This window comes from Argopecten irradians, chromosome 6 (assembly GCF_041381155.1).
Source record: "Argopecten irradians isolate NY chromosome 6, Ai_NY, whole genome shotgun sequence".
NCBI lineage: Eukaryota > Metazoa > Mollusca > Bivalvia > Pectinida > Pectinidae > Argopecten > Argopecten irradians.
In genome coordinates this window covers 28,666,553-28,690,958 of record NC_091139.1, presented here as the reverse complement: position 1 = coordinate 28,690,958, position 24,406 = coordinate 28,666,553, and the positions used below count along the sequence as shown (strand labels likewise).

The 24,406-nt window shown below is 34.3% G+C and overlaps 1 protein-coding gene across 1 annotated transcript; it reads left to right on the top strand.

The window, feature by feature from the left end:
- Positions 1 to 755: 755 nt before the first annotated feature.
- Positions 756 to 16,971, top strand: LOC138325538 (receptor-type tyrosine-protein phosphatase epsilon-like). The gene is made up of 23 exons (XM_069271284.1): positions 756 to 846; positions 1,460 to 1,555; positions 1,762 to 1,852; positions 4,356 to 4,445; positions 4,721 to 4,849; positions 5,536 to 5,641; positions 5,865 to 5,953; positions 6,105 to 6,367; positions 6,684 to 6,771; positions 7,075 to 7,151; positions 7,695 to 7,731; positions 9,669 to 9,766; positions 10,187 to 10,315; positions 10,675 to 10,820; positions 11,016 to 11,151; positions 11,608 to 11,754; positions 12,102 to 12,201; positions 12,514 to 12,587; positions 13,026 to 13,151; positions 13,501 to 13,617; positions 13,941 to 14,098; positions 14,847 to 14,982; positions 15,829 to 16,971. Exons 1-23 carry the CDS (start codon positions 760 to 762, stop codon positions 15,895 to 15,897), a joined length of 2,589 nt encoding a protein of 862 aa, XP_069127385.1. The 5' UTR covers positions 756 to 759; the 3' UTR covers positions 15,898 to 16,971.
- The last annotated feature ends 7,435 nt before the right edge of the window (positions 16,972 to 24,406 follow it).

Below are 24,406 nucleotides of genomic sequence, written 5' to 3'. Positions count from 1 at the left end.
TTGCAAGCCTTGACGAGGTTCATAAAATCTCATGAAATGAACACAAAATTTAAGATACTTTTTATCAAGTAACTACAATGCCTTCATTAGAAAGAATTTCACATCAAAACGTATGCCGAAAATCCAGCAGGGGCCGCCATTTTGTCCCACCGTCCTCGTTATCCTGACGTCACATCTTTTTTCCAGACGTCAATTTATTGTTTCTGTCTGAAGTCACAATGAATTCCAGCCAATGAGAATCGCTCCAGGTCATATTACACTAGTGACATAAGATAAGCAAAAATATATCACACGAGCGAAATCACACTGGATATCAGGCGAATGGTGTGATAAAAACTAATACTATAATTCTTTTTTCAGGATGCATTGCCGGCAAAACAGGAGACTTCTGCAGTAAATAATTGTGAAGTGAATTGTGTGTCATGCAAGCCAAACATCTACTACAGAGACTGCTTTGGTACAATATATCTTAATATAAAGTATTATTAAAATATCTTTCTGTCATTAAGGGCGGTGGATTTATACTTTGTACATTGAGTTGGATGCCTTAATTGATATTTGTATTGCGTATTTCATAAAAACTCATGGGCAAGAAACCTTGCATAAAGTATATTTGTAGTTATCATTTTGAAACATAAACATTCATAAATAGTGACTATCAGTTGGCATAAGAGCTTTGTATTATGGACATGTATTGTGAGATATTTATAGTTACATGATAATACGTTATTATTATTTTTCTTCCTTCAGAATGTGTCGATGGAAAACATGGCGGCAGTTGTCAGCTTGATTGTTCTAACAACTGTAAGACCAACACATGCACAAAGGATGATGGATTTTGTATCGGTAAATATTCGATATGCTCTGATGTTCCACTATTCTCATTGGTCACATGGTCACGTGATATTTCTATATAATACATTTCGACTTGGTGTTTCTTTTATAAAACAATGAGTCAATATTCTGTTTATGAACGATATTGCCCAAACGCTGAGTTCTTCAGGTTTTTCATAGTGTTTCTGCACATCAGATAATTATTTTTAACATTTATCAACGAAACCTCAAATAAAAATTAAGGACCTGTAACTTGGTCTACACGGTGTTATGCTACCCTGGTATTGCACCATATGACCCTCAACAAAGGTCATAATTGATAACTATCTGTTATTTGAAAACTAATTATTTAACTATTGGATAAGTATTTTAATCAATTACATTCAAGTAAATGCATTCTTTAGTCTTATTATGCGAATCTAAAAAAACATTTACCATCATAATTGTATGCTGTAATATTTTAAATGATCAATATTGATAAAACGGGTTAAGTATATAATACAAGAATCAATGTGTTTCTCAAAATTTCGTATTTCACATTTGAAGAATATCACCCGTGTGTCATTAATATTATGTGTTTAGAGTATTTATTTTCGCTATTATGGTTTATTCGTATATATTTTAGGAGAATGCGTTGATGGTAAATACGGTGACACATGTGAGATCGATTGTCCCAGTGGGTGTAAAGGCAAATGCACCAAAGATAATGGGTATTGTGCAGGTTTGTAAATTGTAATCTGAACGATCAGAGTAAAGTTTTACTGTCCAAGAAAAGAATGTAGGTTTGATTTAAACATTTATTTTACACCTATCATATGTGATGTTCAAACATTAAGAAGTTATAAAATTTAAAATCTATATATCCGTTCAAATATTTTGTATTAATTCCATAGATACTTAAAAAGAATGACATGTGGGTTTTTTCAGAATGTGTTCCTGGTAAAAAGAGGTAACCAATGTAATGTCAACTGTTCGGCGACCTGCGTGACATGCAGCCAATCAACCAACGAATGTTTTGGTAATAACAAAATTTATGGTGCAGAGTATTAGAGATTTTTAAGTATGAAAATATAAAGCTCAATACAGCATATGTAGACTGAAAGAAATTGTATAGACATACTGTCTTACTGTCTTATAGTGATTGAAATTCGTATCTCCATTGATGACCAAACCTCAATCACTCAAATTGGAACACTACCATTCAAAAATGGCTCGCAACCTACAATGGAAACACTTATGAGAAATTTAATACAACATTTTCATTTTGTAATATTAAATTACAATAACTACGAACATAAATTAAGGTAGTGAAAAGTGATAATCCTCGTATATTAGTTTAGTCTCTGTTATTTTAGATAAAAAACATCGTGCTACAACCCTAAAATACATCGTGTGTTATGTCAAGAAATACTATTGCTAAATGGGGTATTCTTGGCAGTTTTTTTATTAAATCATTTAATTTCCCTTAAATAAATTCAAATATTTATCGTACTTAATCATTTTCATAGACAAATAATATTTACGAAGTGCTCCAATTTGAGCACTGCTAAAATATTTACAAAATATGAAAGAAAATCTGAAGTAATCTATGTTATTGTGTGACATATTATGATAACCAAATTCCGTGAATTTAATACACCCATGACAGTATTTTTGCCATTATATAACTCAAGCCACGATTAATGATTACTCTATTTCGGCTTCCGATTTTAATGATGATGCACAGTATTACTGCTTGTCAAATAATTAATATTCAAGCATGTATTACCTAATTGCATCGATTTTACGATTCACTGTAGAATATTAATATATGCAGATTAACTGGTTTTTTTCACATTTAATATGAAGGACCTTTTATGTACTAGATGCTGAATGTGTTAACATGGTAAAATAAGCATGGGCAAATTTGTGTGAAATATGAAATTGTATTTGCTGGGCAACTGTAGAAGCGCCGCTAATGTGGTTGAAAGTACAGTACAGAACGCGTAAGGTCTATTAGGTACATCTGGATTAAGTAGACGCATGTTGCGTTTTGGGGGGTAATTATGTAGTGAATTCAAATAGCAGATCTCTATAAAAATCGTGTTATATTTATTTTGATTGAGGTACTAGAATAAATTTTTGGATAGATTGTGGTGAAATACCAGTCCATCCTCTCGCTTTAGTTACATTATTTTTCGTCTCCGCTCATGTTATGATCCGTGTTATTTGTGACAGTTCCTCCCTTCATGATTGAATTGACATATTATTTATTTATTCCTCATTTTATAGAGGCATGTGTAGATGTGTATACTTCGATGGTGATTATTTTTTTTATAAATTTTTATATGGGGTATGAAAAAATTAGAGTATACATGATCTACGCTCTCGATTTCCAAAAATACGCTGTATTTAGGCGAGGAGCTTTAGAAAGATAAAAAATTGGCAAGATCTTTAGGTGGGCCACTTTTTGCTATATCTTTCTGACGCAAAGCCAATACATTAAAGGGACAATTCACTCAGGGCTGTAATTTCTTTTTACATAAGCAAAGAAGCTCAAAATATGCGTGGGATAAATTGTATTGTTTCCTTACATATTTCTTATGAAACAGTATAACATAAATTATTGACAAATTCCGAGTCATTGTTTAGGTATTTTAATTACTATCGTTGAATATCAAGATTCGTTTGACATCAATACCGTCTTAATGTAGGTACACTTATGGACGCATGTATCCTCTCTCTAGACCGGCAAGCCCAGAGTCACGACACGACACTATTGCATTACAATATAAATATCAACATATCCACTGATAAGGATGATAATAGAATGATTTTTTTAGGCAAGACAATTCTACACTAACTAATTGTACACTGCGTAAGACTCTATTTTGTAGTCACTGTCAAGTACGAGAATTTTGAGGCAGTAGTTCATAGACTCAAAATAGTTGCATTACTTCTAACTGAGCATAGGTGGGACAGGGTTCGGTACATACAAGACGTTCGTACCACAAATGTGTATATGGCGGACACCGAGCGAGTTTGAACATCTACACACATGTCACAACCATGGGCTTTTCAGGCATATTACAGTAAAACCGACTGATCTAATTTCCATTATAACTTGAATTTTTCCGATATATGTACAAATTCTTAGACTATATTGTCCCTTTAAGCTTATCTTTAAAGACACTGACCATATATACTTTTGCTCCTGTAATATTCACCAAAAACATACATATTAAATCTGACAGATGCCAATACTGTTGCAAAAATTCCGTCTTTCAAACAATGGTTCGTCTCAGAATTAGGTCAATTGAATCGGCGCACGTTCTCACAATCTAAAATACAGCTGATTTCAATCAGTTTTCAAATACAGCTGAAATATGTGTGGTAGATGTATTCCAACAACACCAATAGTGGTTGCAGGATAAAAGAATGTATACATATATACTTCTACTTACTCGGTTAACATCGTATACGAAACTTGAAAATGTGTTAACCTTATTACTTTAAAAAATACTTTCTTATGTTTATCGAAGGATGCGAATATGGATACTACGGGCAAGATTGTAATTCACAATGCGAAACGGGGTGCAAAGTATGCGAACAGAGCAATGGCATTTGCACAGGTAAATACTTCGACCTATTGGCCTAATACATTAATTTATCTGGTATTCAAGAAAGGTGTGTCCCTACCGTAAGTTCAATGACTATTGCATAACAGCGAAATAAATTTTCGTAACACAATGTATTTTAAGTAAGCAAATTAAATTCAAGTCGATCAGCATAACGTAATACATTTTTTGTTTTATTTCCAAGCATATGACAATTTCAAAAAAAAAAAATATTATCAAATTATGAGTATTGGTTTAAAATAGGGGTATACTGTTCACATTTTTGATAGAGTGCAGGGACAGTCTGTATGGGGCCAACTGTAGTATACCGTGTGGAAACTGTGAGAGATGTAGGAAGGACACTGGTGAATGTCTATCGATGTGTGCTGCTGGATACGAGGGGAATACCTGTATGGCGAGTAAGATATCAATAAGTTGTTCATTACAATAAAAAAACACGTTTTACTTAAAGTCGCTTATTTCATACAAATAACATAAGCTCTTGTGAGGTTTTTTTTGCGATAAATAAAAGTATATATGTATTATCAATAACAACAGAAAATTAAAATCATATATGGAAATAAAATAAATGTGTTCCTTCATATACAGTGTCATGATATTCTAAACCTACTTATTTTGGTGCATTGTCGTGCAAAAATGGATTTTGAACATGTTTGCACACTAATAGCAAATTTTGCACTAGCGACATACATAATGATAGCATATAATAAAATCAACTTATCATACTTATCATACTCTAGCGCCAGGAATACTAAAATATGATCATCGGTAAAATACAGTAAATCGGGAGGGAAGATTTGTTAAGGAATTGTAAGGTTAAATTAAATAGATACCTAATCCCACACTGTTATCGCTTATCTAAGTATTGAGAGTTAATTGAAAAGCAATCAATTTCGAAATAAAAAAAAACAATTGCCGACACATAGGACATGTATTTTATTTAAGTAATCAAATATAATTACCATTTGTTGTTGGGATTTTCCGTGATTTTAATCTCATTTCAAGTGGTATTGTATCAAAATACTCGTAGATTCTATGTAACACAATAGCCACCGAAATTTAGTTGATTTCACGTTAATTACAGGAACCATACTGCCATCTAGCGGCAGTACGGGGACGATTGTTGGTGTCTTAGTTGGCATACTGGTCGTGGTGGTGATAATCATTGTCATTGTGTTGATTATCAGAAGGTATATGTATATACTCTATGTGTATTTGTTTATATAAAGTGTATTGAATATAATTCCAACTGACGTATAACCATAAAACAGCCTTCCCGATAGTAATAAACTGTATATAAATTATTTAACAATAAAAAGGATAAATGCATTGACATATTTGAATATATTCACATTGTACTCGTCACTTATATCATTTGCTGGATTAAAACGTTTTCTTTTGTTAAAATTTCAGACGAAGACAAAATTCATCAAAAGATAAACCGTTCGACGATATCAACCAAAATGGACTATCCAACTCATTCCATCACAAAAGAATTAATGGTAAGGTTTGGTAACGTATTGGCGGAAATAATCAACAATATTAATTAAATCCCTTTTTCGCCAGACCCTTAAAATGACTTTAATTACAACTACTGTTATTTTGTTGTTACATAATTGAAAACTAACTTGTTCATATCGATATGTATACCAGATGAGAGTAACAGTACGAATGTTTATTCGGAGCCCGAGCCTGAGGCCAAATACGTTAAAGAGACAAAGATAGGAGAAGGACATGTTTATATCAACGCTAATGACGTCACTAGGGACGAACATTCGGGGAGTGTTTACGCCAATGCTGATATCGACGATTGCTACTATAATGCCGTTGACCCTGGGACAGCGATATCGGAATTGAAAACAATGGTTAAAACAAAGATGCTCAACAAGGCTAAAGCATTTGAGGACGAATACAAGGTAAAAAGCGAAATCAAGAAAAAATAGTAAAACGTCATTGAAATATAAGTTCATTCATCCTCCTTAATTTTTTTCTAAGACAAATACTTTTATTGAAACATTCAGAATATAAAATGTTAAGGGAAAGACCGAACGACCTTAACGATTGTACATCAGAATAGTATAAACATGCTGTATTAGTCCCTATATAATAATGTCTGATATTGTTTTTATTCATTGACAAGAAATGTTTTGATGCATATGTTTAATGATCTAATTATAAGTTATGAATGCCATATTTACATAACACACTAGTAATAATATCCGTTCTTTAAAGGCACTTCCTACCGGCGACCAACATGCGAATAAAATTGGGATGAAATCGGAAAACAAATCGAAAAATAGATTCAAGACTACCTTCCCATGTAAGTCTTTATTATCGAATTGATACGATTTTACCAAATTTTATTGTTTTCAAATAAAATAGTCAAATGTGCAAGCATATAAACTCTTGCTATTATAAAATGACTTGGATATGAAACACATACTTTAGTAGGTATTATATCAATGAAAGAAAAAATATCTACATATCATTGTACACCTCCCTCTTATCTATTAATAGGTACAACTTCATTTACTGTTGCCATAGTTTCATAATCGATCCTTAATCATCTTATGCTACTTCTCTAAAACAAATAAAGTAACTTATTTAAATTATTGTGTTACAGATGACCATTCCCGAGTGGTTCTTGACAAAGTGGACAAAGACCCTCACTCTGATTACATCAACGCCAACTACATTGATGTTTGTATAACAATAATTTATTATATATTATCTCATTACCTCAATATATACATATCTAATGAAATAAGAATTGGAATACACATATATGCATATAGCCAAAGAAAAGACACTTTGATATACAACAGGGATTCGCAAACTACCTGTGCCATGCAATGATATCTACAACTATCTTATCGATCAAAGAAAAAATTGTAAAGATTAATAAGTTAATAAGGGAACACAATGCAAATCTTATTGCACATTAGGCATTTATATATCAGTAAATATATATCAAACGTTTAAAACATTACTACATATGTATTTTGCAAGGAAAATGTTGGCTGCAATATTATAGTTCGAAAGACAGGTAAAAGTGCCGGCGTAAAGGTAAAGCAGGTCTAGTAGTATATGATGGAATGCTTATGTAAAATACAGAAAATATTACGATCTGTATTCGGTTCTATTGCTAAGTTAATTTTTATTGAACAAGATATAATATCGTAAAAGACGCGATAAACAAGTTTATGACGTAGAATATTTATTATACTCAATGTTCAATTTCAGGGTGTCTCCCTACCAGCTGAGTATATCGCAACTCAAGGTAAGTTTAATATTGATATAAACAGCGATCAAAATAAGTAACTGTCAGTCTTCATCTCCTTATTGCATGATAATACGATTAATAAAAAGTATCTACAATAAATTCGTGACAAACACTTTTTTTCTAGTAAATCTGGTTTCATAACAGATCCATTAAAGAGTATATCCAGTGTACATTACCGTTTTTGTTTTGTATCAGTCATATTTAAACTAAGAAGAAGTCGAAAACCGCGTCGAAATCGGTACAAGAATAACAAAGTTACGGCGCGTTGAAATCCAAGCTTTTACCTGAGAAACAAACCGCAATCAAGCTTCTAAGCGACTCGCTCCGTTTTGGGGCCCGATAAGCTGTGACGTCACTGCAGTAATCCACAGGCAATATGGCGGAAAGTGTAAACAGAGGCGAATTTGAAGGAAGCGACGACGATATTGACTTGCATATGTCAGATGGTTCATCATCGTTTGATGATATTAGTGATGAACATGCTGTAGGTATCCAGCCTTATTTGTTTGAGCCAGAAACATCGACAGAGGAATCTGACAACGAAGCCGAAGATACCCAAGCCCAACTACGCGTTGGAAATACCGACTGGTAGGCACACCTTCCTGTAACGTAATCGTAGTACCAGATATTGTTGATGGCCATTTGAATTTACCGACTGTGAGCACAATTTATATATATATTTTTTTGAGAAAATATATAATTGTTTTTCAACTCATCTTCGCTGTGGACAGCTGTCCCATAGTAATAAAGCCGTTTAAATTTAAGTGACATTCTCTTCTTTGGATGTAAAAAATAAACCGACATCTATTCGAAATCAATCGAAAGGCTGTTCTAGGTCTTTAACAGTGCGTCTAGGCGTCGTCTCCAAGTCGCTTGTAGCTCGCTTCTGGCCTATATCAGGAGTACTGGGGGTGGTAGCTACAGAGCTCGAGGGACAGGGCGAAAGCGACACATGTATCGTTGGTACGGCATCTTTCTCTAAATCCTTTCGCTTTACAGACTGACCCATCGATTCCATAATACGGTATTTCATCGGGATAGCTGTCCTCTGTAAAATGGGCGCTACACAGAACGGAATGTTTGGATGGTCCTGCCCAGTCTTTCCTCCTCACTTTCACAAACGAAGTCCAGAGCTTCAATATCGAAGGTCATTCATTGGGAAAACGTGTAAGCTTACATTATCCTTCGTTGTATTGCTGCATCCCCAAGCGACACATCTTCTGCCATACGGGCTCCGTTGATCTTCTGAACCTTCCATCGGCGATCAAAAGTGAAAATTCTCCCGGTAACGCTAGATCTACAGATAGTGTAATGGCGGCCGTGTTCCTGCAGTGACGTCACAACCACAAACGAGATTTAAGCGAGACTTTGGCAAATCCGTTCAGGTGTGATTTTAACATTTTTTACGGTATCGTCATAACGGAGCCTTCCTTTTCGCCCAAATTTTCACATTTTTCTATTTTGATATATATTTTATTAAATTTTATGTTAAATTTTTGCATTGGATATACTCTTTAACGATTTTTTAAAAACAAAAATTATTAATCTCAATTAAATACGTTTGAACTTGCATTGAACAAGTTAAAACCGTGTTACGATTAATTTTGTAGTATTGTAGTATCGTCATTTCACATATGAATAATTGCTGATATGGCGCATAATTTTTGCACATGGTTTGAAGAGTGTGTAGTATTCGTTTACCGTATTTGGTTAAAAATAGTTTATAAAAATATGCATGGCCAATCGTTTGTTTCAACGTATGATCATTAATGGAATAACATACCACCCACTCTGATCGAAACATGGAGGAATAATGTCCCTTGTTGCTTCCGGATAATTGTAATTATCATGAAAGATGGGAGATAACTTCATATTGTTTGTCCTATTTCCTAAATCATTTTTAATTAATTCAACCTTCATATCTTTGATAATAGGCCCAGTCGACAAAACAATTGATGATTTTTGGCGCATGATTTGGCAACTGCAATCCGGGAAAATCGTTATGCTGACTAACCTTCTCGAGGGAACAAAAGTAACTAAAACCCCGTACTGGTTTTATTGTGTTCACATCATTACGTACTGGTTTTATTGTGTTCACATCATTACGATAATACAATTTTGAAAACATTAAAACAGAAGAGAGGATATTTTAAGTAGATAAAATGTAATAAAAGATATTTTAAAGTTGTGTCTGCTTAACTTGGTGAAGATTTTGATATTTTTTTCCTTCAATAATCTATTGAAAAGCAATCTGTTATATGGATTAAACTTTGAATATTATTAGAAAAGACCGACAAACATGCATGAGACCTACAGAATTTAGGCACTGTTAATTTCTTGTCTTTTGATATGAAAAGCTCTTCTTGATTTACGAGTATGAGAAATACGTCACATTTACATATGTTATATTGAGATGAATAATATAACGAATACATTGTCTGAATATTCGTAGAAAAAGTGCGCCAAGTACTGGCCTGATGAAGGAGAACCGATGCTAACAAAACATTTCAACATCGTGCAGGACAGAGAGAGGGTCTACGCGTTCTATGTAATCAGGGACATCACAATCACAGAAAAGAAGGTATCAGTCACATTGATAGAACTACAGTGACCCATGATAACCCGGATACTGATAATCCGGAAAACTGAAAAATCCGGATAGAATGATAAGAGAATCGATTTGATGTTTGACAAAGAACACAGAATCTAGCAATCATGAAAATTCGCAATCCAGAGGTTTGGACTGGGAACACAAGTGATTATCGAACGTTCACTGTATAGTTATTTGTCTTGAAAAATAAAAACCCACATCCATACACTATGACGACGTTGCATGTTGTAGTCGTGTATCTAAATGTAGTGTCCCAACCTTCCCATATGACTTTATATACATGTTTATATATTTGATGATTATTTTTACTGGAGTTTAACACATTTCAGACCAAGTCTATACGGCAGATTCATCAGTTTCACTACACCACGTGGCCAGACCACGGGACCCCTGATCCTAACGAACTGGTTGTGTTTCATCGCCGCGTCATCAAATATAAAAACAACTTACAGGGAAAGATGGTAGTTCATTGCAGGTAAAATGGACATTTCTTTAAAAATTATATAAAATGTAACATATTATGCTCAAAGTTAACTGCTTGTGCCCCGCATCAGTTGATGTGTTTAGCTGATGACTTTCCTATGTTTGATAAGATAATTCAATGTGATAAATCGATGGATAAATGAAATACTATGAATATGTGAATGATGTAGCATCTCTCTAATTTTAGTGCCGGTATAGGACGGACCGGAACATTTATCGCCCTTGACGCCTTATGGAAACATGGAAAACAAGTCGGAGCTGTAGACGTCAACCGATATATTAAAACAATGAGAAAGGATAGGGTAAACATGGTCCAAACGGGTGTAAGTAGGCTTTGATTTAGGTTTTATAAATCTAACGTCATATTAACAGTCAACATCATGTAAGGATGTGACAGATTTCTTGGGGAAGGAAAACCGTAGTAACCAGAGAAATATCGCCGACAAGCGATCAGTACCTGGCAACTGTTTAGTTGGGAAATTGTACCATATCTGATGTGTTTGGAGATGGCTAATATATTCATATCCATTTGCTTTTTTTGCAGTAAAATTTGTTGAAATTTAAAATGATTGACATCAAGGGAAATATCGATTGTCATAAAATGTTTACATTATGGCAAAATATCATCGAAAGTTTCTTTTTAAGTTCAAAGTAAAATATTTATCTGTGAGTTCTCTGCTTTCCCGGTAACCTATATCCAAAGCCTCATCATCATTTTAAGTAAAACAATGACAAATAGTAAATATCACAATGATATCAAAATGTTGTTTTATATATAGGAACAATATATCGCTCTTCATCACATCCTGATCGAGGCGTTTGACCTACCGGACACATTGGTATCGAGAGAGAAGTATCACACCACTTTGACCAGTTTACAGAGTGGTTCACCCGAGAACCAGACAAAACTGAGACAGGAATATCAGGTTCATAATCTCTTATTATGATTTACATTATTAATGTTCTTTTCTGTATCTATGAATATTTTCTTTATTTCAATTTTAACGGATTTTGATCATGTTAAGGGGGCAGTCATGCTTGAAATTTATTTATTACCGCCAATTTTCTTTTCAAAAAGTACTTCCCTTAACGCGCGATCACTATATAAACAATCGTTTGTGTTTTGTTATTTTCACACTTTCCCATGCTGATCAATCCTAAAAATACTTCCGTTCGTGTCACTTCATCAGTACTAACGATGTGAAACGAAAACAAACAAAAATATTTGTAATCTTCAAACTTCCTTAATTTTTTTCGATAATTTGTTTTTAAGCTAACACAGGATCTTAAACCGACATACACCGCTGACGATTGCAGAACAGGCTCATTACCCGCAAATAGTAACAAGAACAGAGATCCAAAGTCCCTGCCAGGTACACTGACAAATACAAAAATGTGTGCTTCAACAGGGCAACCAGTAGACCGCTGAGAATATGGTTTTGACTGCCAAAAACCAGATTTGACTCTTTGGTTTCAAGCATATGACTATTTAAATTAATAGTTATATGTTTTGGGGATCTTCAGATTTCTCAGAAATGGTTATTTGACTCCTGAAACTACTAAACGTCAAGGTCAATTGGATGCCCAGTTCAAGAACTAATTTTGACATATAAATTATTATTCATTTTCAAAACGATGAACCGATATATGGAACAAAAATGCGTAATTTTGTGATCTACTTTCAGTTGATAGATTCAGGGTATACCTGAATTCCCCTCCACTGGGCAGCACAGACTACATCAACGCCGTGGAAATTCCTGTAAGTTCGTATATAAATACTGCTATACATTACAAAGGAGTATATTACAATACTTTAGTTAAGTGCTACAGCTTCATTGACCAATCGTGCTATTCATAATTCCATCATCCAAAAATCTCCATTTATCATTTTGTTGGCAATTAAAGAACAAAGACTAATACTGATGTTATACAGGAAATATGTTCTGTCTTCAAATGCACAGACTTTTTCTGATGTTCGAAAATTCATTTCATAGCATAAAATGTGAATTTAGCGTTTTTTCTAATGTGTTTTAAATCGGAAGCTAGTAAAACACACACAAAAATCTGCAGACACCATGCCCATTTACTCTTACAATATGCTGACATAACAATTAACACTTGTGAAATAGAGCAAGGCCGATATATACCAGCGTGATAAATCTTTTGATATGAACATCCTTCATTACTTTCATTCTAGTCCTACACCTCCAGAAATGGCTACATCGTCACACAGAACCCTCTACAGAATACCGTAGTCGACCTATTAACAATGATAATGGACTATGACTGTGATACCGTAGTTATTATCGAAAACGACAACCTGGTAAATATACATTATGTTTGTGTAAACTGTAGAAGTTTTAATATTTGCGGGTTTTTAATATCGCGGATTCATCCAAATTGGCGAAATATAAAGTATGATTCTGCTAATAAACACATACATACGCGTCAGTTAGAGATTTTCTTCCAAAATAATATAGTGATTGTTTTCGTGTTGTTTTAAACATGCAAACACTTGCGAAAGATTTCTTTAAACATAGTTTGAATGAAAAATAATGTCCCTATAAGCAATATATCAGACGTTAGAAAATTAGCAAAACGTCTGATTTGATCCGAAAGTTCTGTTTTATTTTGAGTGTGAATTAGCCATATTATGAAATGTTAATTTTCAGGAATGGTTGCCAGAAAAGGACAGCGAAAAATCTGTCGGAGGTTTTGTAATCAAACATGAAACAGACTCATCGAGTCTTTCCAATACAGACGTTACCGATTTTGTCATCTCGAACAAAGTAAGAGTTCATTGTAGACGTTTTGATTCAATACTTAGAAAAACATCATATATATTTCTTTAATAAAAGTTCACATGGTATAGATACATTAAACATATAGTCCACGTTCAAACGTGTTTAGATATCACATCTTGTCAATTTTGATTGAAAAATAAGGCGGTTTCAACATTTCTAAGAGAGGAGAGAGAGAGAAAGAGAGGAGAGAGAGAGAGAGAGAGAGGATAAAAATAACAGTATACAAAATGTACAGGCATTTCTGGACAAGGATTGAACCAGGCGACGAAATAATATCGGTTTTGTACAAACATGCTTGATTATAACAGGAACACAAATATGAGTCCAGAGTTAGGGTGTTTCACATGTCTGCATTGGATAAAGAAGCATCAATTCCACAAAACTCCCAAGGTCTCCTGCAACTGCTAGAAATTGTGGACAGCCGCCGAAAGTCAAATCAGTCCAAACGAACAGTAGTCATGTGCAGGTTTGTAATAAACGTTTATTTGATTTCAGACAATAAAAAAAGAGTGTTTACTGAGCTATAGATATGGTTTCATCATTTGAAAAGATAAAATACACTTCAGAATTACTGACATTGAGTTCCAGTTTATTGTTTGCGTTCAGTATTCGTTTACCGCATAAACATTTCATTTGGTTTTATGTCTGTTTTGGATATTGTGAGCTTTGTGATAACTCTTTTTATCAAGGTTTTGGTCAGGGATTACCTGTCGGGTCTCGTGGTATTTTTTCTTTGGCCTCTTTGGTTTCCTCCGACTTTAAGACCCCTCGCGCGCTTACATCCGGGCCATCGAAAGTGATATATTATCTGTTTTTCAGTTGATGTAAAATAATTGAATCTTGAAAAATAAATACAAATCAAGTGATGAATATTGTAATTCACCTAATTTCACTATATCCTCGAACGTGAGTTTATATGTTGCGCCAATAACTTTATGAAACGTATATATGAATGCACAGTTGTCAGTATGAGCCCTTGATCGCGAATTTATTTATTCTTGAATATGCTGAAACTAACGAAGATGCGAAAACTTTACAGTACTCATGTGTCAAGTTACTTCATCTAAATCGTTCTAAATGGGTCTGTATATATTCCTTATAATTATATGCTAGATATAAAGAAACATTAGTTACATCAACCAATAAAACTCAATAGTAGTATCATACGTGAAAATATACGACATTTAAATCTCTTCCATTGTTTTACTTTTCAGAGACGGCTACTCTCAAAGTGGACTTTTCTGTTGTATAAGCAACGCGCGGGATCAGATTAAAACTGATGAAGAAGTCGACATATTCCAGATTGTCCGACAACTACTTTTCAGACGACCAGAGTTCGTCACATGTTATGTAAGTATCATAAATATATGTGACAGTACTTATAGTTGTTAAATCTCGTGATTTACTGTTTCCCTGGGAACATTATATTCGCGAATCTTTTTTGTAGCCTTTGAAAGCGTCAGTTACTGAATGTAAAAAACATGCTTTCTGAAAAATTTCGCGATGTATTAACTTTAGCGAATTTGGGTGAATCCGCGAATTTCGAGCAAAACGTTAAAACCCCAGCGGGTATTAGGTACTATAAAGTAATTGATCTGTCTTTGTAATCTGGTTGAGTAATGACTGGTGGATTTGTACCTTTTACCTGAGACAGGTAGATTGGTTTTTTTACAGGCCCACCACCTTTCCTAAACGGTTTTTAATTTTTAAATGGAAATCTACAAAGAGATTGATGATTTCATTGAGCCGCAAACGTTATTAACTAAATTTTCATAGCGCGGGTCGTCTTATGTTTCCCGTCGTCGTCCTAAATACTGCGCTTTAGTTGGCTATCACTGCTCCAAAAGCACAACAGCGAAATGTTCTCCATTGTTATCATATGTTACACAGGAAATCTTACATATGATTGGTGTTGTAACCTCATCTTAGGCTATTGGTATATATCTTATTAAGCTATTAACGTTTTTTAGAAACCTTTAATTTTTGTTCCGGTGTGGGATATAAAAATAGTTCGCTATACACACATTACAGACCTCTTGAACCTTGATGGGGAATGACAATTATATTTAATTTGAAGTTTTTTGTTTTCAAAAGAACATTAATTTAACGAGCAATTTAAAGACTATAGTTAAGACTAACACAATTTATATACGGTATACAGACACTAATTAAAGAAATGTTTTTCTTTCGTTTCAGGACCAATACCAGTGCTGTTACAACACAATTAGGGATTATCTTGATACCACCGATGTGTATATGAACTGAAAATATAAAATAATGATTAAACAATATTTTGGATATCATTGCAATCGACCGTGTGTATATGATTTTCAGTAAAGAGGAGACATCGCGATGCGACGATAGTGCTGGAGACAGTTTGTCAAGAAAACATGATATGTAAATGTTTTACATATACACTACTATGTAAATATGTATGAATTGTATATTTTAATACAATTATATTTACACTTGCTAGGCTTGTTTACTATCCGAAGTACTAGCCGATTGTGTTTACCATAACTGCATGGTAACATTGAACTTTGAACTTGCGTATGAAAATGTTCTATGCAACGTAAAGGGGCTCCTTTTTTTAAAGAAACACGTGGCATTGTTTACATTTTGACACAACATTACGTGTATATTGTTGTTTTTCATAAAATTTTGGAAAAATGTAAACAATATATATATGTATTATATTTATATATGATACAAACATTTTTTAAATTACCAATGTATAAAGAAACGGGGAAAAAACCCGACCGGGGCGACGTGCAGTGCTTTCATTTTTGTTAAAAATGATGGATGTCAAATGTAAACATTACCTCTGTGTCTGTGTTCGTCCTACGATCGAGTCCTTTGGGTGGACGGGCGTGAGACCCTCTGACAGAGGTCAGTTATAAACATATCCTCTTGTCTTTGTTCTTTGAGAATTTAATCGTGTGTAGATCTATTATAAAACATGCACCGATCCACGTGTTGACAGTTATGCGTCACCACAAATTCATTGTATCCATCGACCACAAGTGAAGTTGTTCCATCTATCGATGGCTATGGATCTAAGCGTAAATTATATAATCACATGGCTCCCAAGGATGTAATATCGTCAAGTCAGACGACAATCTCAAACACATTGAGCTACTTGAACACTAGTGTTTTGACAACTCCAGTGTGTAAGCGTGCGTCAGCTTCGCCTCGCTGCACAATAACGGTCACCGAGTTCACACATGTGGCCGAGTACAAATACTTTACATGTACGTTATTACGCTATATTATTAATTTTTAGCAAAATTGAATATCTATTTAAAGGTCTGTTCTTATTAAATAAGATTATCTCTGAAATTTACTTTGTTTATCATGTTTATTTTACACTAAAATATTGAACTTTTTAGTCGTCGCGGATGAATAATTTTATCTTACGTAAAGAGTCATCATTCGCTGTTCAATTGAGCGAACTCCTCCCACTTTTGACCGACTTCTATTAAATAATTACATAACTTTCAAATGACGATTTTATTACATAAAATATAAATAAAAAGTCGTGTGAGTGGAAATATAGGGATTGGATTTCGCTTTTATGTTAACCATGCTTGTATGGAGCAATTCCTCTAAGAATATATTCAATACGGGGCGCTAACGCGCCCCATAGAATATATCCGCAATATATAGCGCAATATATAGCGCAATCCAATCCCTATATGGATTGCATAGAAAGATGTGTATCAAATATGGACCGCCAGTGGGGAAAATATTACGTTGTGCTAACATGGTTGAATCGAATATTCACCGAGATAAGGTTACTTGCTGTAGCCTCCATAGAGTTTATACAAACTGACATTCGAAATCAGGTGCAAAAATGTTGTTTCGCCAGGTTTCTATCGTTAAGTGTGTATGACCATTATGAGATTACAAGCGACAAGAAGTAAAAATGAAGAAGAACAATTGGAAAAGGAAAAAAAGAACGTGCGTGACTTTATACGATAACGTACTAGAAAGTATCATTTATTGTTAAATAATTCAATTTTGCTTGTTACGTGCATTTTCATTGGCTTAAAAATTTACTTTATCAGCTCATAAAGGAAAAAAATGGCGTCGTCGTTTGTTACCTTGCTTCTGATTGGCTGAGATGACAGTGTAATGATTTCATAGACAAAAGAGTCCCAAAATAAATTTTGAGTATTAAAGAGATTATCTTTAGTAAATTGAATTATAAGGATTAATTTGAATATTTTTCTTATTTTATATCTCCATAGAGTAAAAAAATATTCAAGGTTATTCTTAAGTAATCTTAGTTCACCTAAGAAAAATTTTCAAGTGACTTATTCTAATCCATCTGTCGTGTGTCCGTTAACAATAACATTTTTTACTTCTTCTTCATAAGTAATTTCGTAAAATTCAATGAAATTTTGCACAGACCTTATAAGGCATAAGGCAATTTCCATAACAAATGAGTCAAGCTAAGTAAGACTTATTCGCCTGCTATACCAGTTTAACATCTTGTCATGGCTGAACTCAACGGACCAGATGTCAAATGACTAAAATTTCAAAACTCTTCTTAATTCACATATGTGATGCAAATACAGAAGTTTTTATTTTTGTGTTAACAAGGTGTTATATATTTATTACATTTGGGCCGTTTTAGCAACTACATAAAATTATATGCTCAAATTATATACAGTAATTTGTCCTGAATAACGTCAAGGGCCTAATGAGCGCAATGTGACAATTTATATTGATTACACATCTGCATCAGAACTCAGGTGACATTAAGGCCCATGGGCCCTTTGCTGTTTCATATTCTGTTTTAATGTACATATATCTTTTTCAATATGTTATTGTGATATCTTTTTTATGTTAATATTTTAAACATTTTTTATGAATAAATATTTACAGTATTATTTCCTCTACTAGTGTTTGCGTTGACATTTGTCAAAATAATTGTCAAAATTATTAAAGTAAAAGAACGGCTGCAATTCAGCAGATCGGAAAACAAAATAAAATAAATGTATCCCCAATCGTATTACATTTAAATGCGATGTTATGTAAAATTGTAATGTCTTATTTGCTTTTCTCAATACATACTGAACTTTACAGTAATAATAGTTTAAATTAATTATTTAAAAACGGTTAGTTTCTCATGAATGGCCGTTAACTTTTGAATATATCATATCAGTAAAAACGATTTATACTAAAAGCTTACTTAAACGCAACCTTTTAAAACAATATATTTAAAGATATTTTGTTGCCATTAGTAATGGTGCATCACCGCATTAATAGTTAATTGAAAAATTCAATGAGGACATCCTATTTCAGCGCAATATTTTAAAGCACCAAAATAAAATTACCACAACCTATGTATTTTTAAAGCACCAAAATAAAATTACCACTAACCTAGTATGTTTACCATAGGTCTATTTAGGAAAATAAATGTGACATTCCGTCATATAGCATAAAACCTAGTAGATATATTTTAAAAATGAAATGTGATGCAGCGTTTCACTACATATTTGTATAACCTAACAAACGTTTTATCGGGACTTTATATTGTGGTGGGTTGTTACGGGACATATCAATATAGAGGTAGTGCAAACATGAGAATGGTCTTGTTCAACGATCGCCGGGATAAGCCATTTTGGAAAGGAGGCCGAAAATCCGGAACGAACATGAACAACCCGCCCAGAACCCTGTGAGGCAAGACGCTCATGGGGTAAACCGTTACACCATCCGAGCACCGAGCATCTGGAGAATGCTTTGAAAGCCGCTGGCAATGTTGGAGGACCAGCTGGCTGGTAGTCCCCGAATGCAAGCACGGAAGCTTACGGGCAATTCCAGCCAATGCTACCCTAGACTGAGCTCGGGGGGTCAAGCTGCCCCTCCCCTACCCCACGAAAAATCCTGGACAGGAGGAACAACCACCTGATCTCGAGAAGAACCTGTAGAGATAGAAAACAAACCACCGAGACGAGGCAACAGAAAACAGTACTAAATAATAACAACCTTCTTCCTTCTCTTCTGCCGTAAGATGAGAAACGAATCCTCTTTCGAAGACCGCCTAAGTGTCTATGCAGGGACTGAAAATGAGCACCAGAAACTGAAACAGAGTTCACAAGGGGAGGATTTATGACACGGGCGGCATTGGAAACAAGCAGCCTATGGGTCCCGTTCCTCTTAGAAATGGAAACACCAATGATCCAAGCTCTGCCGCTATCCGAGTGAGACAAACCTGGCATAGCACTTATGAAATATGTAAACACTTACTAGGTAGGAATTATACCTTTAAAATGTAAAACAAATAACAAACACACTAAAAGGGTGTTAAGTGATACTAATCATACCTAATAATATATAATCAGGAACGATTCCTCAGCAAAGAAAACCGAAAAATCGTTAACAAACCGAAAGAGCAAGACGTCACCTAAAATGACGGATCACATAGTACACCCGCGGAAACGTGGAATGAAATTGAGGTTTCTCGACGTAAAACTAATTTTCATGATGTAATAATTACTATAATTTTATGGAGTCCCACCCTTCTATTCAGTCCCCTTTCGTCCTCAGCCGTGTTGCCCCTGGGGCTTCAAAAATGTTTTTGAGAAAGGGAGAACACTCTATGTTACGTCGAGAACGAGATGAGATATGGAGACTAGACTCTCAAATCCTACGTTTGTTAGGGGTACAAAGATGGATGTGGGTAGCGTATTTGTATACCAAAGTTATGGTTACATATTACTGGAATAAAAATTCAGCCGTGTCTTGTCTAATGATGATTCTCTGCGCTATTTTTAAACTGCAAACGTAGCCAACTGATCGACAAAACAATAACAAAAATACACATGTTAACCTCACGTCACCTAACGACTTAACTACCAACAATTTGATCATAAAAGAAGCAATATATTAGAAGAAATATATATTCAAACGGCAATTGCCTCAGAGTCTGTACAACTGTCTGTTTACGAGCCTTTTTTTAATCTGTACTGTTCAATAACCTAACGAGTAACATTGATTCAGCCGCGGTCATGATCAGACCAAAGTTAGATGGTTTGTTTTTAGTATTAGATTTAGTAGGCATACTAAAAAACAATTATAATATAATTTCAGGCAAAGCCTATCTGAGAGCGCAGCACTTAATCCATTCTTTCCCCTGTTGTTTTTAAACTGTGTTACTAAATAGAAATATGCCAGGTAAATAAAGAATTTCCAACGGCGAAAGAGTAATCTCCCCTGACCCATCAGTCTTATCGATGTTGACATGTGTTTTGTTTTTATAGCTTAATGTGTGCGCTGAATAACTGTACTGCTGGAACTCATTTATAGAATTATCAATTATTAGAATCAAAGCCTTGCTGAATTACTAGCACGTAAAACGGCTTTTAAGTAAATATTCAGGACATATTGTAATTGTTAGATTCCGGTAAGAATAAATTGGAAGGTTTGTCTTTCACTAAAGTTTTCATATTGAATTTTTCCAAGCGTTACTTGTTTGTAATCACGCGAGAGTGTGACATTTTGTAATCATGCGAGGGTGTGACTTTGGATGCTGTCTTGCGCGATGCTGAATCTTGTGTTGACTTCGGTTTCCGGTTTACGAGAAAGTTTTCAAACTCTTCATATATGGATGCATATACATAGAATAACGTTACTGAGACACCTCTATCACGAGAGTTCGCTTCGCTAACGGACCTTTGTTTGCCCTCACTAATAGACGATAGCAACTTCTAATATAAAATATTAGTTTACGAATAATATAATTTTAGGCAAAGCCTATCTGAGAGCGCAGCAGTGAATCTATTCTTTCGTTGTTTTTTAACTGTGTTACTAAATAGAAATATGCCAGGTAAATAAAGAATTTGCAACGGCGAAAGAGTAACCTCCTCTGTGCCATCAGTCTTATCGATGTTGGCATTTGTTTTGTTGTTATTGCTTATTGTTAGCGCTGACTAATTGTACTGCTAGAAATCATTTACAGAATTATTAATTATTAGAATCATAGCTTCGCTGAAATACTTGCAATGAGTTTATTACATTTATTTCACTCTCTGCAAAAATACGTTACTGCGGCTACAAAATATATTTCAACGTCATTCTCCGTTGCCAGGCGGAAAATTCCGAAGCAACTGCTCACATAAAACGGCTTATAAGTTAAGATTCAGGACAAAATGTAATTGTTAGATTCAGGTAAGAATGAATTGGAAGGCTTATCTTTCACTCATGTATTCATTTTGAATTTTCCAAGTATAACTTGTTTAAAATCACGCGAGAGTGTAATTTTGTAATCATGCGAGAGTGTGACTTTGGATACCGTCTTGCGCGATGCTGGATCTTGTGTTGACTTCTTGTTTCCGGATTTTGAGAAAGTTTTCCAACTCTACAAATATTGGATGATTTACATGGAATAACGTTGCCGAGACACCTCTATCACAAGAGTTCGCTTCGCAAACGGGCCTTCGGCCCGTTCGCTGCGCTCTCTAATACTATATATCTTCCGATAGTGCAGTACTTACTTCTCAGTGACAAGTAAAAAGCACAACTACTTACTTGATATTGCCGATTTAACTTTGATAACGAGGCGGTTTTCCCACGTCATCCCGAACTAAAACCAGTTTCAAACCGATACAAATGGCACAACACATTCCTCATTAAAAGTGGCGCTTGTTTTGTACGTACGTATTTCTCTGTGAGGTCGAAACGGACACAAACAGTTTCATTTTCCCCCAATACACGCAATTCCCAACAAATATATGGATATCATTTGCATAAACAATACAAAACAGACTTATTTATGATTGCCCCAATTCGGTCGAGAATTACTTTTTGAAATAATGGGAAGGAAAGGCAGCCTAGGCCTGGTTCCCCGAATATCTCGTCTTGGACTGTTGGCGTTGGAAATTTTACTAGGAACACAATACGATTCCAAAATCCCAAGACCGTCTTTGAGTCAGTCCGTCCTGTATATGAAATTACCTAAATGCACAAATAAAAACCGTTATTTGGATAAGTAATTTAACTCAGTACTGGTGGGGGCGCATATATGAACAGCCCTAGCTGGTCATCTTTATACTAGATAAATTGGACTGTAATCGAAAAAAACAAGAAATCAGTGGTAGAAAATGCCAATATTAAGAGCGGTTTTCCAGCAGAAATATTTCCCTATTTAGCTATTGAATTTTACATACGCATCAAACCGAGAGAAACTCCACCGAGATTTGACCATGAATTAAAAAAAATCAGCATTGTATTAATGTTTTGGGTTATTCCATATAACACAAAATCGTGTGTTACATTTATAAAGCGGGTTTGATAACATAAAATGTAGCTAAGCAGGTCCGAAGGAACCGAGATTAACCAGTAGTATATTCGTATCAGCTATATTAATCCAACAAAATATACACACATTTTTCCGGAATTTTAGACAAATCAGCTCAGCCAGAAAAAAAGTAAAATGCTAGATTCATGTTTTACGTTTGAATTACATCTTATTTTTTTTTTTTTTCCCAATTACAGATGAATCCATATTTCAAATATACAATAACATTCGGATTTTTCTTAATTTTTTTGCTGTTTATCGTCTCTGGCAAATATGAATAATCAACCAAAATCCCGTTTTATCATTGCATCAATCAAAGAATCCCTCAGAAGGATGGGGTTAAAAGTGGGGTCGCCAATTCATCTCCCATCCTGACCAATGGTTACACACTAAATATCGCGTATCAATTAATATAATATATATCGATGTTACGAAGAGGAAGAATTACAAGAGTGGAATGGACAGTATTTTCGTATTATTCACTACCGCCCGTGTATTGTGACAATGTGTTAAGATCACGATTAAAACCGACATTACAGTCACATTTCTTAATTTGATTTTGTGAACTTCCCTCTGTGACCAAGGTTATCTAATATTTGTTTTATATCCCAAGTGCCTCTTTGAGAGAAATGCATCTCTGGAATAGGGCATTAATCATTAACCATAATTATCATATACCACGAAATACACTTAAATCATCATAAGTTTGATTGAATATCTTTTAATTTTTTTAACTCACTCCGTGTTTCAAAAATTCAAAAGCAAAAATATATGTACTGACAACCCTGTCTCTAAAAACCACCCCAGGGACAGGGGAAAGTTGTCTTAAGGGGTGGGCCAGGGAAAAGTTTCTAAATACACAACTCATGATTGTGTAATAAATGAAACACTATGAAAGTGGTCTTCATAATATAGTGGTCTATATTAGGGCATATGTCTCAATGTGTTATATAGATACTTCACTACATCACTCTCGTCTCACCGGACGGAAATTTACTCGTCATATGTGATTAAACTTTCCTTAAATAATATGTATTATGTGAGCCTTTATCCTCAATATCTTTTTTCTGGAACAGCATGATAATGATGAATACGCATTATCCACCACTGCATAATTATGCATAAAATACGACAAGATATTTTCATGTACTATTATAAAACTGAGCATGAAAAACGATCAGCGCAAGAAGGATTATATTTTCTTGTACCATTGGAAAATTGTGAATGAAATACGATCTGTTAAAGAAGGAAGATATTTTTCTTGTACATAGTCAGAATTTAAATGGAACACTGGTTTCATAATATTCAGTACAGCTCGGGTATAACAGTGGTTATTGAATGAGAAGTGTCACCTGATATCTCAATAATCAAATATTGACGTAGACTACAGGGTAGCTTGAATGCATGAATTCTTTATACACGTATACTACGAATATAAAACCCAAATTTTAAAAAGATATATTGACAGTA

Excerpts from the sequence above, each read along its gene's own strand:
- LOC138325538 (XM_069271284.1), top strand. The coding sequence starts at position 760 with ATGGAAAACATGGCGGCAGTTGTCAGCTTGATTGTTCTAACAACTGTA. Across the intron at positions 1,556-1,761 it reads AGATAATGGGTATTGTGCAG|AATGTGTTCCTGGTAAAAAG; the intron begins GTTTGTAAATTG and ends GGGTTTTTTCAG. Across the intron at positions 11,755-12,101 it reads AACTGAGACAGGAATATCAG|CTAACACAGGATCTTAAACC; the intron begins GTTCATAATCTC and ends TTTGTTTTTAAG.